This window comes from Phaenicophaeus curvirostris, chromosome 5 (assembly GCF_032191515.1).
Source record: "Phaenicophaeus curvirostris isolate KB17595 chromosome 5, BPBGC_Pcur_1.0, whole genome shotgun sequence".
NCBI lineage: Eukaryota > Metazoa > Chordata > Aves > Cuculiformes > Cuculidae > Phaenicophaeus > Phaenicophaeus curvirostris.
Genome location: NC_091396.1, coordinates 20,095,298 through 20,112,587, shown reverse-complemented (window position 1 = coordinate 20,112,587; position 17,290 = coordinate 20,095,298). Strand labels below are relative to the sequence as shown.

The 17,290-nt window shown below is 45.5% G+C and overlaps 2 protein-coding genes and 1 non-coding gene across 4 annotated transcripts in view; all 3 read left to right on the top strand.

The window, feature by feature from the left end:
- RPLP2 (ribosomal protein lateral stalk subunit P2) overlaps nucleotides 1–3,211 on the top strand; it is a 176,117-nt gene extending 172,906 nt beyond the window's left edge. For both annotated transcript variants that reach the window (XM_069857883.1, XM_069857882.1), the window contains exons 3-5: nucleotides 885–933; nucleotides 2,581–2,679; nucleotides 3,094–3,211. In XM_069857883.1, the coding sequence (XP_069713984.1) occupies nucleotides 885–933; nucleotides 2,581–2,679; nucleotides 3,094–3,170 (225 nt within the window). In that variant the 3' untranslated portion in view covers nucleotides 3,171–3,211. The remainder of the gene's footprint in view (nucleotides 1–884; nucleotides 934–2,580; nucleotides 2,680–3,093) is intronic.
- LOC138721660 (small nucleolar RNA SNORA52) lies at nucleotides 1,078–1,208 on the top strand. Its single transcript, XR_011337591.1, has one exon. It is a non-coding gene; the product is annotated as a small nucleolar RNA SNORA52 (small nucleolar RNA).
- Nucleotides 3,212–8,480: 5,269 nt separating the features above from the next.
- PNPLA2 (patatin like phospholipase domain containing 2) overlaps nucleotides 8,481–17,290 on the top strand; it is a 30,089-nt gene continuing 21,279 nt past the window's right edge. The window contains exon 1 of the mRNA XM_069857759.1: nucleotides 8,481–8,693. Coding sequence (XP_069713860.1) covers nucleotides 8,507–8,693 — 187 coding nt within the window. The 5' untranslated portion in view covers nucleotides 8,481–8,506. The remainder of the gene's footprint in view (nucleotides 8,694–17,290) is intronic.

Sequence of the window (17,290 nt, the reverse complement as noted above, 5' to 3'; positions counted from 1 at the left end):
CTTTCAGCCTTGTCTTGTTTACATTTGTTTAATACATTCATAAATCAGTTGTTTTTAGTGACTCTTTAATATCCAGAAGGCTTCTCTGGAATTTGTTTTGGTCATGATTAATTAATCCTTCTTTATTTGCTTTGGCTCTATCTTATGCCACTGTAAATCTCATGAGGTCTTAAAAAACCCTACCTTCCAGATGAACCAAGCCCACAGGCACAGCGTTTCACAGGTCGCATGTTCTGTAAGCAGGAGGTGCTTCGGTTAAAACCTTTTGGCTTTGGTGACTCTGCAGTGTTCAGCACTGACGGGGGCTCACCAGTGAGGTCTGTGACATTCTTAGTTTTCCTCTGAAGTGTTTGCTTGCTTTAGCAGTTTTTGGTTTTGTGTTTGCTTTCCACGTTCCTGGCTATACAACAACGGTAGTAAGACTGAAGTTGGAACACACTGTTCCTGTGCAAGCACACAATAGGCAACTTTGATAATGCTAGGAACAGGATCCTGTGGGTTTTGGTCCAGGCCCCAGTGCTCCAGAGCCTGCCCATGGGTATTAAGCAAGATGTGTTAACAGTCCCTCAGTGAGTAACAGACCATTAGTGGGGTTTCCTCATTGGCTCCACAACATCTGTTTATCCTCCTTTCTGCAAGATCCTTGGGTTCATCATAAATTTATTGTAACAGATTTCATGAAAAAGCTTTCACAGAAAAGTATGAAAGATTTAGCTGAAGTTTTAAGTTGAATGTCCAGTTCCTTCCACTGAGAATTAAGGAATGTTGGGGCTGGGTAAACAGCAGGATGGAGGCATTGAACACAATGGTTAATCAGTATTTATTTCAATGTAGCTTATCCTCCTGTTTCAAAACTATTGATGTTCTGAACTTAATTTACACAGGTTATTAGTGAACTGAATGGAAAGAACATTGAGGATGTCATCGCTCAGGGTAAGTACAGTCTCTTGAGAGACAGTCTCATTTGATAATGTAGACCTGAGAGCATAGAATTGCTGCAAACTCCCTAATTATTCATCAGTTTAGCTTTGCAGTTGAGGACTTCAGTGATGGATCTCAGCTGAAATGACTGAATCCAGGTCCATTCTAATTCCCTCCAGGTTGGTGCCAGTACCTGCTGGGTTTCGCTTGTGGACCACATTAAGCTGGAAAACTTAAGCATGTATGAGCTTACTGGTAGTCTGCTCATGACAGTTTTCTGGACATGTTGGTCGGAGAAAGAATTAGCCATCCTTCAGTTTTTTTCTTTGCACTTTCCCACTTGTATGCATAAATTATATAAAACAGGGAGGACGGACTATTAAATGTAAATAAGTGTCGGTTCACAGTAAAGGTACAGTTACACCCTCTGCAATTAATGCAAGCCTCTCCAATACACATCTCTGCTAGAGCTCCCCAAGAAAGTCTGAATCATGGTTTCTGCACAAGCTTGGGCTCTTACCAAAGCTGGAACTTTTAACATTAATTTACTGGGTCATGGGGCTGAAATAAAGCAGAGCTGAGGTAGCGCAGAGTTTTCTGATTAATTAATTTCTGGGGGTTTTGCAAGTATATAGGCACAAGGGAACTATAGGCATATATTTGCTTAAAAGTTGCCAGGATTTTGTTTGGCCTTGCTGTTATGAGCAGTAACAGGATGTTTCTATCCATGTTGTCTGAAGACCTAAGAGAGCCATTATGCATGTACTTACAACACACTTCTATTTCTTCCTGTAATACTTTTTCTTTAAATAAGTTGTTTCTTAGAACATACTGACATGCATATGAAACATGTTTGTTTACTTGGCTAGTTTATCAGGGCTTGAAGTAACAGGGAATTATTTAGAAACTGGTTCCCAGAAATTGGAATACAGGCAAACATTTTCTGTTCGTGACCTCTGAATGCTAGGGGAGCCTTGGTATATGAAAGACAGATGCCAGAGAACTAGCTAGCTTTCCAAAGACAAGCATAAATCAGAAGTCAGTTTGCTAATCTCAAAGGAGATGCAATAGGGTTCATAGAGTGCTGGAGAATTTGTTTAAAGTACTGTAATCTTTGCCATAAATACATCTTGTCCCCCACTCCCTTCTGTCCTGTGTGATCCAGTCATGCCCTCACAGTTCTCTCTACCATTGAAAAAAAAAAAAAGAGTAGAAGGAAAGGGAAGGGGGAAGCCAGTGCTGCCGATGTGTTATTTTTGAGGTATACTGAAGTTATCATTTTCTGGGCTATTTCACTGAATTAGGAAAACAAATTTTTTCCTGTATGTGTAAAATTGATGTGTTTGTTGCTATTTTTATATGATAGTTTGTGGGGCGGGGGAAAGTAGGGGACTTAATGTACAGAAGAAAACTTACTAATGTGCTGTCAGTGTTCTTGAGATGAGCCTTTATGAATCTTTAACTCTTGAGGGTTTTTTTGCAGAACAGATTGTACTTTTTTATCATGGATGCAGCCTCTTGTTTGTTTCAGCTAATAATCCATGAGGTTCAGTCCATGAGGCATTGAATCTGTTTTTCTGCAGTCTCATTTATCTTCCTTTTCACCTTACTTCTGCGTTTACAGTGAGCGTTTAAATACTTCTCTTCTGTCCCACTCAGGTAATGGAAAACTTGCCAGCATGCCAGCTGGGGGAGCTGTAGCAGTCTCTGCTGGAGGGGGCTCTGCTGCTCCTGCTGCAGCTGCTGCCCCTGCTGCCGGTGAGTATAGGTGGAGAGGCACTGTTAACAGGATAGCTCCATTTTTCCTGTGTTAAAATCTTAACAATCAAGTCCAAATTTTAAGGCGTTTGCAGTTCACTATGTGACTGAAGGAGAAACTGAATGGTTACATTTCCTTTGGGCAATCAGAAGCATTTGCTCTTTATCCTCCTTAAGATTGATTTGGCTTAGAACCAACAGTCGGACAGACTTCAGTGTGTTGTAAAGCACATTTCTTTAGTAGTGGTGTCTATGTTCCCTTGGTGTTTAGCTGTTGAAAGGGAATGATATGAACCATGGAGGCTGAAATACCAATAATAAGAAAGCTGAGAACACCAAAATGTGTGTCTTGAAAATCTCTGGTGCAAAAAAATGTAAGTACTGACCCTTGTCTTGGTCCTTTTCTCCCTTCAGCCGAGGAGAAGAAAGAAGAGAAGAAGGAGGAATCTGAAGAATCTGACGATGACATGGGATTCGGCCTATTTGATTAATTATTTGTTATAGAGAGATTATTAAAATTCTTTGGTTTAAATGTTTTGTGAGTTTTATTATAACCACACAAGTGCTATTGGATTCAGACAGCTGTTCTTAACATGGCTCTAACAAAGCTTTGATTTTTATCTCTGTCTGAAACAGGTATGTGAATTTTATGACAAACCATGGGCCTCAACTTTCTTAAAGTACTTGGGAAAAGGCTAAGCTTGTGTGAACCTGGATGCTTGCTTTGACACTCCTGTTTCTGAAACAGTGTGTGGAAGCAGAATCTACCTGATTTTAGCTTAAGTTCACCTTCTCCATACTATTTTGCCATCTCAGTCGCTCAGGAGAGTCCCATCTATTCAGAAATAAAAGGACTATTTTTCAGGATTTGTTTAATCAATTCCAAAATAAATGGATCTGAGTGGACAGCAGGTCTGAAACTATCATTTAGTCCCAAAACTATCATCTCAGACCTAGTTATGGTCATTAGTTTTTGTAAATATCTAAATGCACAGATTTCCAAAATTTAGGGATGCCAATAAAATGCTTGACTATGCTTGGATTTCATATGTATATGCTTAACACAGAATCTGCAGCAACAACAAAAAAATATTGCATCCTGCTCTTTGTGAAACACCCGAGATCAATGCAAAGGTGCTCTTTGTACTGAATGGCTGTTCTGAGGGTGGCTGGACTATCAGGACGTGAATCACCTTGATCTAAATAAAAGTATTTTATGAGGAGAATGGTATTTCTGGACAACTGAAACTGATCTCTTGTGTGCCCAGAAGAATGCATCAGCTTGGCAGGACAGTAAATTTTGCTTTTATAAAGCGTCTTCTGCTAGGAGATGGTTCTGGCTGGTAACTTAGCGTGACTTCTACAGTGGTCTCTGGCTGTTGCTTAGTGGTTAGAGTACAGGTAGTACATGCGATCATCCTGTGCCAAGTCTCCACAGGTATCGTCATAAAGAGGCATCCTAGAGCAGAAAATTGTGTGACGCTTTTCTAGCATAGTTTTGGAAAAAAAACCGCTTTAGCTGATAAAGCATGGCAAGTAGTTCTGAGAGGAGAGGTGAAATCCCAAGTAGGAAATTCTCCCTGTGGTGTACTGAGAGAAATCGTCCAGTGCTTCACAGTAGCTGAGGGAGAGAGCAGTTGAAAGTTAGATCCTCAGACCCCCAAATGGTTGTGATTTAAGCAACTAACCTTTGCTGCCCTCCTATGCCTGCTGCAAGAAAGTTACAGGTCACATTGCCAATACCTTTAATCTACTTTTTATAAGTCCTAGTACAGTCGTCTTTGTGGTGGTAATGAAAACTGCTCATGTTCTTCTAAGTTCTCTGTCAGACTGTAATCACTGGAAGCATTTTAAGCTTTTTTTCCCTTGTACCTATTTATGAAACAGTTGTCTCCTGATGGCTTTGTACACGAGCAGTGATGTGCCTGGAAGTCTATCACAGACTTATTTGGTGCCCTGGATGGAGATCATCACTCTGTTCTGCTGATCTCAATGAGCTTCAGCAATGAAGGTGGTGGGATCTCTATTCCTGCTCTTCTGAGTTTTCAAGTGTCATTGATGCCTTTTCAGACTTAGCAACGATTTCCAAAGGCAAGGGTAGGGGCGGGGTGGATGTGTTCTGTTCCGTGAAGCTCTCAGAAAACTAGTGTCTGCAAACACTTGGAGTGGTGGCTTAGTCTGTCCCCTTGCAGAATCAATCTTAGCTCTAACAGATTTTTCCTGACTTCTTCATAAAGAAAGTCTCAAAGGCATTGAAGGGAAAGGGAAGGACAGCATAATCTCTGGAGATTACACCAGTAACTGATCATTATTAAATTGATGGCGGGGGAGAATGATTTAGCTGTAGACCTGACATGGAAATATCTGAGGTCTCCTCACTGGGACACAAATGCTGCGTCATCTCAAATCAGTTCTGACTGAAAACCATTCCTTGCAAACACCATGGGGCAGGAAGGGTGGCACGACATCTTCACTACTTGGAAAGCAGGAGGAACATCCTGGACACTACTGAACAGTAATAAGGAATGGCTCCCTGGGGCCACTGTCAAATTAACTGGTTTCACTCTTACTACTAAAGCCCAATTTTGCAAGCTGGCACATGAAGGAAGCCCTACTACACTCAGCATGTTTGAGTTACGTAGGGTAGGGATATCTCTAGCAGCTTTCCTGGAAGGACAATTCAGGACAAAGTGAGCAGGACAAGGGGACTGCTCCATTGCCTCAGGAGATGCTTCTATGAAGCAAGTCTGAGGTGTTTGCCATGGACTTGTCTGATATATGCCAACACTGCAGGTGAGAAAAAAGACACTAAAGTCAGGCTTTCCAGTGATGTTAATAGCACTTAGGTTGGGCTGCAACGACCAGTGCCCAGGTCATGCTGGCTACAGGCAATAATACTACATTAACATGATGAAAAAAAAACAGTATAACAGACTGCCTCTCAGCTTTCCTTTAAAATTAATTCCTGTTGGCTGCCAACAACTAAGGCCTTACCTAAACAAACAAAGGGTTTTCTTGTAAGTTATTATCCCATATATACTAACTGCTCACCGTTCATTAGAATGCAATTCGTTCAAACAGATGCAAAAAGAGATTGCATGAGAAGCTGCCTCAGTGGCACCACAAAGGGCATAAGTGAACTTGCAGTGTTCTAATAGGAGTTTGATACATGTGAAAAGCTGCTGGGTAAATCTTGGTGACCTGTCTTATTACAGGATCACAAGTAATTGCAGGATTATGGCAGTGCTTTTTTACTGAGAGGAAAAATATTAGTTTGGGGGGATAGCTTACTTTTAAGAAAAAAAACAGTCTGTCAGCCTGACAGAGCCACCACCTAAGCAACGCTCTGCAAGAGGTTACTATTCACATCCTTTATTTCATTAACTTGTTTCAGCTGGCAGCATTAATGTCCTCAAACTGGTAAACTGGAAGGCAAGGGCAGAGTGATATAAGCAACTCAAGATGAGATTGGTGATGAGATTGCTTGATTGCTGTCAAGTGAAACTAACCCCGACGTTGTTCTTTCTATTTTTCAGGCATAGTAGGAACCTTAAGGTTTGTGAAATGCCGGGGGAAAAAGAAAAAAAGAGGAAGCAGCACTAGCTTGAGAATTAAGCTGTTCTTGTGGTTACAAGTGTTAGGGAAGTATCTGCAAGCAAAGTTCGGTATTCAGTTTTGCCATAGATTTCTGCAGAAGTCACAGCCCATTGACCAGTTCTTCTGCAGTGCCATTCCTGTTCTGGAAAATGCAAGAAACTATGTTTTCTTCAGGTTTGGCTACATGGAGATACCTTCACCATAAGCACGAGTTGAAAGAACTATGATTGTCTTGGTGTCAAAGGCCTTTAAGAGGGTCAAGGCTCAGGTGTGCCAATGCTCTTCAAGTGGAGGAGATGGAGGCTGGCAATGGTTAGGTAACCACATCCAACACAGAGTAGGAAGGAAATTACAAAAGCAAGCATGGGTACAAGAGGAAGAGAAAGGAGGGTAGGTATGGGGAATAAATAGAGGACTTGAGATAAGTGATGTTAAATCTTTAGGTGCTCCAGGATGGAGCTAATATGCATCAAGGGTACTTCATGAGAGCTAGGTGACGTGATGGGCTCCAGGGTAGGACCTGGAAGAAAGACTGGCTGGACTCCTGCCGGTCTGATAGAAGGAAAGTGCAAACATTTACTAAAAAAGCACTCTGCCTTTAGAGGCTGGAGTATGAGGCTTAAATTGAGCTCAAATGTTGGATTTCCCCAAGAGTTACCTGCTAAGTGCGGTTGCTTCCCTCAGCCAGCGGTGAGGCACTACTAGACGGCTGTTCTTACAGCCTGGATGGCCCCTAGGGTCCCCAGGGGAACCCTCCCAGTAGGGGAGGGTTCCAGCCTCCCTCCTATGCTTTGAAAAGGCGTTTGGAGTGCAACAAACAGGAAAGGGTCTACTTGGATGATCTCCACTAACATAATTGGTGAAATTCCTGTGGGGAGGAAGGCGTAGGTTTGGTTAATCTGAGAACTGCTAAGGACAGGTATAACTGCCCCAAATGAGAAACTTCTAATCAGTTATAAGAAAAGTAATGCAAATAGATTTAGGCTAACAAGTATTAAGTAATTTTCTAACTTTGGTAGAAACTGCTTTTGCCCCATGTTGACTGTTAAAAGCTAGTTATGCCTTTTTTTTGTTTGTACACCCCAAACTTCCCTCCTGCTATTACTCTGCGGCTTTGATCTGAGCAGCTGCTTTTTTTTCTGTGCGGATACGTTTGACGACCCTGTAAACTCTCGCACTTAGCTTATGTATAGTCTCTATTTTTTATGACAAAGGGATCTTTCCAGCTTCTGACAACTATTCTGATCTCCTAGTGGCCTGTTGCCCAGCACTGCCCTGCGTGAGCTTGTGTGCCGGGGGCTTGCCAAGAGCTTGTGCTGTAGCAGCTTCTTACCTGAAAGGAGGTTGTGGAGAGGAGGGTGCTGGCCTCTTCTCCCAAGTGACAGGGGACAGGACAAGAGGGAATGGCCTCAAGCTCCACCAGGGGGATTTAGGCTGGACATTAGGAAAAAATTTTTCACAGAAAGGGTCATTGGGCACTGGAACAGGCTGCCCAGGGAGGTGGTTGAGTCACCTTCCCTGGAGGTGTTTAAGGCACGGGTGGACAAGGTGCTGAGGGGCATGGTTTAGTGTTTGATGGGAATGGTTGGACTCGATGATCCAATGGGTCTCTTCCAACCTGGTGATTCTATGATTCTATGAAGGAGACCTCAATAGTTAAATGCACGTAAAGAAAACTGCTGATATAAGGTATACGAAGGCAAGCAATTGTGTCTGTTTTGGTGAGTTTCCTGGTACAGAAAGGTGTAAAGAGGTTGCCTTTCTGTGTTATAATGGGTATATTGGAGAGGGGCATATGTAGACCAGACATAAGGAGGAATTTCTTCATGATAGGAGTGGGGAGGCACTGGCACAGGTTGCCCAGAGAGGCTGTGGCTGCCCCATCCTTGGGGGTGTTCAAGGCCGGGTTGGACGGGGCCGTGGGCAGCCGGGTCTAGTGGGGGTGTCTCTGCCCGTGGCAGGGGGGTTGGAACTAGATAGGCTTTAAGGTCCCTTCCGACCCAAACCGTTCTATGGTTCTCGCAGTGAGGCTGTACCTAACCCCCTGTTCGCACAGGGCAGGGCCGCTTCCTTCCCCTCAGGCTCCCCGCGGGCCGCCCCCAGCGCGGGGTCACGGGGGGAAGGGGCGGGGGCGGGCGCGCGGCGGCCCCGCCCCCCGGGCCCATATAAGCTCCGCGGGGCCGCCCGCAGCCCAGCCCTAGCCGCATCGCCGGCCCGGCTAGGCCGAGCTATGTTCCCCCTGGACTCCCCCTGGAACATTTCCTTCGCGGGCTGCGGCTTCCTGGGTGTCTACCACATCGGCGTGGCCAGCTGCCTGCAGGAGCACGCGCCCTTCCTCGTCGCCAACGCCCGGAAGGTGTACGGCGCCTCGGCCGGGGCGCTCACCGCCACCGCGCTCGTCAGCGGCGCCTGCCTCGGTAACGGCGGGTCCGGGGCCTCCTGCCGCCTGTCTCGAGGGGCTGAGGGGGAAGGGAGGCCGAGGGGAGGCCTCAGCGCTGCGCGTAGGTGACAGAGCGGGGGTTGTGGGTAGGCGGGTGCCGGTCTTCCCTCCCAAGTGACGAGAGGGAGTAGGCCCCTCACCACAAGAAGGATGTTGAGGCTTGGGAGCGAGTCCAGAGAAGAGCAACAAAGCTGGTGAAGGGGCTGGAGAACAGGCCTTATGAGGAGCGGCTGAGAGAGCTGGGGTTGTTGAGCCTGGAGAAGAGGAGGCTGAGGGGAGACCTCATTGCTCTCTACAACTACCTGAAAGGAGGTTGTAGAGAGGAGGGTGCTGGCCTCTTCTCCCAAGTGACGGGGGACAGGACAATAGGGAATGGCCTCAAGCTCTGCCAGGGGAGGTTTAGGCTGGACATTAGGAAATGTTTTTTCACAGAAAGGGTCATTGGGCACTGGAACAGGCTGCCCAGGGAGGTGGTTGATTCACCTTTCCTGGAGGTGTTTAAGGGACAGGTTGACAAGGTGCTGAGGGGCCTGGTTTAGTGTTTGATAGGAATGGTTTGACTCGATGATCCGGTGGGTCTCTTCCAACCTGGTGATTCTGTGACTTGAGCTGGGCCAGGGGAGGCTCGTATTGGACGTCAGGAGAAATATCTTCACCAAAAGAGTTATCGAGCGCTGGCACGGGCTGCCCAGTGAGGCGGTTGAGTTACCGTCCCTGGAGGTGTTTAAAAGATGGTTTTGTGAAGGACTTGGGGTATGATTTAGTAGTGGGCAGGTGCTGTTGAGCTCGATGGTCTTAAAGGTCTTTTCTGGCCTAGGGATCCCGTGAGAAGGCTCCCTGTGGGGTGCGCTGTGCTGCTGGGGTCGGGGGGACCCATGTGGGCCGAGGGGGCCGTGGGTCAGAGGAGAAGTCAGCGCAGGGGTCCTGGCTTTGACCCCCACCGTAGCGACGTAGGCTTGTGTGGGCTCGGTTTTTGGGTCTGGCTTGCTGAAGCGTGTGTCTGGTGGTGCTGCTGGGGTGGAGAGGAGCTGGCCCCCTGCCTTGGGGGTGCCGGTTCTTCCTGGCCAGTAATGGAGATGGAGACACCGAGCAGCATGTCCTGTGTACGCAGCGGAATGGAACAGCATCTCTGAGTAACCAGGAAATCTATCTTTATTCCTTCTTAGTATCTTTATTTCTGGAAGAGGGTTATTCCTGGGGTGTTGGACACTGTGGAATTTTCTTCCTCCCTTCAGTTTAGCTAGGGGTGGTGTCTTCTCTCAAGTTACCTCAAGAAACCTTAAGTTATCCCTGAAGTAGGTAGTATGTAGGCTGTCCCTGCTTCGGGCATGTCTTGGGAACAGATGAAGAGAATGATATGTAGTGTCTTCTGTTTTTTTCTGTTTTCAAGTTCAGCTGTTTTGCGTATTGTGGGAAGTCAACAAAATTCTATACTTGGGAGTTTTGCTCTTATTTTTGAGAATAAGATACTGTTCTCTATTTGTTAAACTTGAATGTAGTGTGAGAGAATTGGGTGTATCTATTTAGTCTCAGTTTCTCCTAGAGCCAAGTGAAACCAGAGCTGTTTACTGCTTAAACTCCTCTCTCACCTTGATCACAGGTGTCTTTCCATGACACTCCCTATTCTTCAGGGACAAACAAATCTTTGAGATCTAGCCTTCATGCAGTGTAAGTTAGTTTTTTTCTGTGTATTAAGTTTTAACTTTCTTCCTTCTTAGCATTGCTTCTGGAGCCTGAGAGGAAGCTCTTACTAGCTGTTCAACTCCCGGTATGGGATCTCAAAGGCTGTAGTCATGCCATGGTGCCAGCTTTTATGGTGGACATAGGAAAAGGTCTCCTGTAATCCCTTCTCCTGCAGGGATCCATTTGCTGATAGCTGCAAGGGTTTCGATTGTTTTACTTGCTGTTGTTTCTGTGGAAGAAGTGCCTGCCCAGTTAGTTCCCTAACTGAGCCGTCCCTGTGTGACTGGGAGGTGTGGCGCAAACATGAGACAGACTGGTGGTAGTTCTTTACCACTATAGGGCTGAGCAAGTTTGTCGTCATATCTCCCTTGCTCTTGCTATTTATAAGTTCAGAGTCTCCACAATGCAGTAGGTGTTGCCATCAGGGAGTTACCCAGCCTGGTTGAGAGCTGTATGTGAATGAGGATTAGAATAGGTTTTTCTACTCTTTGAGATGCAAGGGGAGGCGACATAGAGGACTGAGTTAGGGGCAACATCCCTTCTGAAAGAGGGCAAACTGAGCTGTTTAAAGCCAGCCAGAGCATGGATTTTCAAGTGTTCAAATTCTATCCCAGTGAAGTCAAATCTAAGACAGTTTTCTTTTGGCTCTGCCCATGTTGCTGATATCTATCTTGGGTAGAGGGCAGCAGTAAGGCCTCAGAGCTGACTTTGAAAGTAAAAGCAAATGAAGTGCTTGGTTGGGGCATGGTATTGCTGTACTTTGTCCCTGTCGTAAAAGCTCCTGACAGTGCAGGTTCCAGTCTGAGGTCCAGGGGTTATTAGGATGAAATCATAAGGAAGAAGGGGATGGGGCAGAAGGTACAGCTGCAGTCTGTACTAGGAGAGTAGTTCATCCTAGTACAGTCTGTTGTAGGATCTTGCATTTACTGTCTAGGTGGTTTCTGTTTGAGAGTGGGCTTTGAGGCTTATGGCAGTTGCCACCTGTACTTGGCTCTGAACTCAGAAGTTACTATTCAAAGATATAGGGAGCAGTGGAAAAAAAAACCCCAAACCTCTTCCCTTTGGGATTTTTTTCCTTTGGTTCCAATCCTTTGAGATTCTGTTTAGGGAGAACAGAAATTTTACTGGACTTCAGAGTGTAAGATTCCACTTAATGGTTTCTTTTCTGTTTTTTTGGTGGTTTGAGTTTTTTTTGGTTTTTTTTTTCTCCCTTCTGGCCTTTGCCTCTGTTCAGCTCATCTCTGAGCCGATTCTGCCTGCTACCTGAATTAAGACTATACTGTCATCACTTGTACGTGGCAGTAAGGGTTTGCGATGGACTAACAATGAAATGAAATCTCAGACCAAATGATACGCAGCCTTGAGAGCTCATTGTAGAATTGAGGTACATTTAAGAATACCAAGCAAAACAATGCTGGTCATACAGGTCAGAGGACCTTATTTCTAAATAAGAGACTAGGAGGAGGTATTTATGGTCTAGTATGACCTCGCCTAGCTCTTGTTAAGCACTTTACCATTAAGTTGTAGGGATCTTGGATTTATTCTCCAAGGCTACAACAGTGATATTGTCTCGCATCTGAAATGCTCTCTCCAGCTCTGAGGTTCTTTTGTCACTGGTATAAAAAAAATTGCTCTTTTTCCACTAGAATAATCTGTGTGGCTATCAGGGTGTATCAGGCAGTGTCTCACGTGTTTACAAGTTACTTAATTGTGCATATTGCAGTGTTGTAGCATGAATCACTTCTTGTCCTGAGGGTTGTCTGGGAAATGGCTTTCTGTTGTGCCTGTGTCTTCTCCTGGGACTGCAGGAGGTCCAGCACACCAGGAAATGCACCTTTATATGCCAAGCAACAGAGAAGTCCTGTTCTGCTGGCTTTTCAGTCTTCTCCTTTCACAAAGTGTAGGCCTGAAGCTCTGAGAATGCTTACCTCTCTGAATAAATCCTTAAGTCACTGGGCCTGGATAAGTGAAACAGGTTTATGTGACATGAAGAGACTGTACTTTCTTCAGTCATGTGTAATGTTAAAATGCAGCCAATGACAGGTTCTTCAATCTTCAGTACAGAGTAGGGGATATATTTTTAAGGGTCTTGAATCCTTTCACTCCAGTGAGCTGGAATTTGGTGTGTCTGCTTTGGAAGCATAGCAGCCTGGATGAATGATGAGCAGTGAACCTGTCATCATTGAAAAGCTGTTTGGGAGATGATGCTAAGGTCCCAGACTGTGCCTGTGACTCATGGTTAACCAACAGCATCTCTTTTTGTCTGTGTAGCATGTGAATATTGTCCTATACAGCTGTCATCTGAGGGTTGGGTGGAACTGCTGAATTACTAATTTTTTTTGGGGGGGAGGGGAAGATGATGTAGGCTCCACTGTCAGAGGCAAAGCTGGCTATCTGCTCTTTGTCTATGGGAGCTAGGTATTCTCCTAAAACATAACATCAGCAGAAAATGATAAAGCAGGCTGTTTTAAGAATACAGAAGGGAGGTGTTTGTTCTTTTTTTCTGTGTGTGTTTGTTTTTTTTTAAAACTAATATTCTAGCCGGGACTCTGTCTGAGGCTTGACCTGAGATGAAGTAACAGTTATTTGACATTCAGGCTTGCTTGTCAGCTGTCACCATGTGACCATCAGGAAATATGCTATGGTAGAGGCTCTTTTTGCATTGGGTAGCAGGAGAGGGGGAAACGAAATAACCAACCCCTTTTGAAGTTGAGATAATGAACAATAGCAGTATCTTAAATGTTATGCAATTGGAAATTTAATTATGTGCATGCCAAGGCTTAAAGGCTGGTCATGGAGGTTATTTTTCCTCTCTGTGTGTGGAGTATAACACCAGGTCCCAGATTGAGAGAGCGAATAAATCAGCTTAGTCTCTATGGAGTCCTTGGAGCAATGCCAGTTTATGCTGGTCAAAGTGTGAATTCTGAAGTTTGTGCTAGGGGGAATGTATGTGATGCTGTCTTGTGTGGCTCTGCAAAGAGATCTATATATTTCACCAGGTACATGAAGGAAAATTCCATGACCTCTCAAAACTGGAGTGTACAAGAGATTATGATTTGTATCTCCTTCAAAGACCCTAGCTGGCGAAAAAGTTGTCAAGCTCAGTAGCCCAGCCCAGTCAACGAAAGCAGATGCAGCCTGATGTACCTACATGGAGACATGGGTGTAGTTACAGAATCACAGAATGGTTGGGGCTGGAAGGGACCTCTGGAGATCAAGTCCACCCCCCTGCTAAAGCAGGTTCACCTACAGCTGGTTGCACAGGATTGTGTCCAAACATGTTTTGAATATCTCCAGAGAAGGAGATTCTACAACCTCTCTGGGCAGCCTGTTCCATGAGGAACTTCATGGTTCTCCCTTGAAGCAATAAAGCTGCTGCTTCTTTCTCTGCTGGAAAATAGAGGTGTGGGGGCAGGAGGATGTTCTGTGCTGATACAGCTGGAAATGTTCACTAGCTTGGTGGAGAAGCTGCTGTGCCTGGATCAGTGCCATTGGTGGTCACAGGGCTGCAGGCTTGGGTATCCAGAGTAAGCTGGCAGCCAAGCAGCCAAAACACTCTGCAGTACCCCTTGCTGGAAGAGAAAGAACTTGTTCCTGCTGTCTGCCTGGCTCTAAGTAAGGAAGTTCCTGTGAGGAAAGGTGTGCTTGCAAGCATCTCATTAGATGAGTGCAAGGGAAGCCAAGCTGTCATTTTTTTGTGAAAAGCGTAGTTGTAGCAATGCATGTGTGTTCTTTTGTCACCCCCAATAGACAGTAGGTGTGCATAGAAGCTTGGTGTTCAGACCTTGCTTCATCAGTGGCAGCAGCAGCTGTGCTGTGGCAGTGGCACAGGTGGTCTTTGCATGGTACTTCTGACCCATAATTTCAGTATCAAGTTTAGTACTGATAAATCAAAAACTTTTTTCAGACTCTTTAAACTTTTTTCAGACTCTTTGCCTTGTCTTCAAATTCCAAGTTTCTGCTGTACTGGTGACAGCAGCTCTACCTGTATGTTCTCTAGCTGATGGTGTTTGTTTCCTGTCTGTCAGAGGGCTGTGCTGCATTCCAGCATGGTGGGCTTGGGAGCCACTGTATGCTGATGATAGCCTCTGGCTTGCTCTAGGCTTCTCCACGCTTCCCTCTGTGCCCCCCCGAATGAAGTAGGGAGATGTTCCCTAGCCTGTCTGGAGCGGATTTTCGACTCTGCTATGCCTGCTTTGTACTGTACTTGAAGAGGACCATGCAAAGGCTGGAGAAATGGTAGTTTGGCCAGCATTCCTACTTTCTGGAGCTGCACTCCTGTGCCTCTGTTGCCCAGCTCTAATACCTGTCTTCTTTCTTTCTGGGACTTGAGGTGAAAGTCAAGATGTGCATTCAGCTCTGGGAGTTGAAGGAGCTCATATATATGTATTTGCCTTGGGTTGTCTGTCTTGTCAAGCAGGTGTAAGGCACCAGAGAAAGTAAGAGCTGGTGAAAAGGAGGAGTAGACAAAATGACTGTGTAGGTGGTTCTAAATGAGTCTGTCTTTGGGAAAAGGCAGAATGTGTCCTGGTGGTGGCAGAATCTAGGATGGTAGAAAAAATGCTTTCCAAGGAGCACATAAAAGGGAGGGAACTCGTGAGCCTGTGAAGTGTAGAAAAGGTGCAGAAGGTTGATGTAGGTCTGCCTGCCTGTTTTGGCTATAAAGGTCTGAGGAAGGGAGAAGAGATTTTGGCTTTTTTTGATAGAGTAGCTGCTTGTGACAGGCCTGATCCTGTCCCTGGGGTTGTGCTAATCTGTGGTATGGTGTGTCTGGTAAAGCTGACCTTAGTGTTCCTGGAGAAGAGGGACTCTCTAGCTAAAAGGCTCAGAACAAGCCAAGCTCCATGCAATCCCTGTGGTAACGAGTCCAGGCAGGCAGTGAGCAGTTTGTTCTTGGTGACTGGGATGTCAGGTGTGGAAGCCGGTAGTTTTGGTAGAACCCAGGGCTTTGTTAATTACAAGAGCTGCTCTTGCTGGCTTCATTCAATGCTGCTGATTCAGGGCTTGACCTAAAAGATATTCCTGTGTATCATGGAGGCAGGGTGTGGATTCAGGCTGCCGTAGCTATGTCATATATGAAGAAAGTTAGAGCTTGTTTCATAGTGGACGGTTAGTGCATGGGGGAGGGTGAGAGGGGTTACATAGCATTATCTAACCCAGTGTTCTTATACAGTAGGATTGGTAAAAACTTCTTTATAGGAACAAACTAACCTTTTAACTACTAACTGTACTTCTCAACAGAGTTGTGTGTGAGAGCTTCAAGTGGACAATGATACATCTGTCTTGCTCCTCCTTCCTTGTGCACTGCTCAGCCATGCAGGAGGGGTTAAGCAGAGGCTCTTCCCTTGCAGGGGTCTGCTGAAACCCTCTGTGAGCAGATCCTGTCCTGCTCATGTGGCTGCTTTCAGACCCCTAATCATGTTGATGCCTGGGAGTTGTGGTTGAGGAACTGCTGCTGCTGTACATGGAAGGAAGGTAATGTCAGTCTCCAAATATCTTGTCATGGCTCCAAAGGAGCATAGCCTGCCTTGAGGTCTGACTAAAGATCCTTCCCAAATCAACTTTGTCATGAAAATGAATTTTCTTTTAGCATTAAATCTCCATGTTTATTCCGAGGACTGTTTTGGGATGAAGCTTCTCATTCTTGGTTCGTTGCAGGCTCTGCTCGTGCCATGGCTAGTGGGGAAAAGGTTGTAAGGGGACACTTAACGTGCCTGTTTGAGATGGAAATCAGAGCAGGCACAGCAAGCAGTGTGCTCACAGGTGCATGGGGAGGCACTTGGCATGGATTGGAGCAGTTAGCTAGATGTGTGAGCATGTGAGAGCTGGGCATGATGTAGGCTGAGGGTCAGTGGAAGAATGCAGAGCTATTCCTTTCATTTGTGCCAGGGCAAGACAGCACTCTTAACAGTCACACCAGTGTACAGTGAGAAAGGGCAAGAAGGAAGATGGGCTCCCCTTTTCTGCATGACGGTCAAGCATGTCTCTGGTAACACCTCTGAACACAAAACAACCACTGTTTGCAAGCTTGTAGGAGACTGTTTAGCAGGTATTAGACTGGAAGTCAACAAAAGCTGTGCATGGGCCTTGCTTTGGTGTTGGTGAGCCAGCTGAGGCTCATGTGTGATAAAGCTGAAGTGATGCTCGCATAGCAGTAATTTCTTCAGTTGCTGGAAAGAGAAATGGTAACTGCTCACTCTGCTTTGTCTTCATCAGTCTCTGGTGCAGATACCTGGCAAAAGTATCTACTGCCCTGTAGCACTGGTCTCTGTTCTTCCAAAGCATCTCACCTCTAGTGTTGCCTCCACTGTGAAGTGGAAACACTGCTCTTTCTGTGGGTGTGTGGTGCCATCCTGCAAATGGAGCTTCAGAAATGAGTAGGGGTGGCATATTACATCATGCATGCGGGTGAGACTTCATCCTTCTGTATCAGTTCCTGTTCAGAATAACAACTGCTGGAGGTTTTCTCTTAGTGGTTGTCACCCAGATGAATAAAGTGAGAGTTCCATGTGGTTCCACTTCTGCCTCTATGCTGGGCAGAGGAAAAAGGCAAATTTGCATTATTGCAGCATGTTTTTTGTTTTTCTCCCCACCGCTAGCTTTTTCTCACTGAGTACTTGCTTTTAAAAAGTGACTCAAAATCCAGCATTGCCCTGAGCAAGCAGGGATCTGTGCTGCACCTTCTTTTCCTCTGCGAATCCCTTTTTGGTGTTACCCTATGCAATTTGAGTTGCGCTGTAGCTTTGGCAGGGATTGATGGATGGATGAGGGCAGGACATGCCTTTCAGTACAGCTTGCCTGGAGTCCTGAGCAACCTTTCCATTTAATGTGCTGTTGTACTATTTAATTTTCTCTAATGCAGTGAACAGAAATGTGATGTTAAGCCTTGTA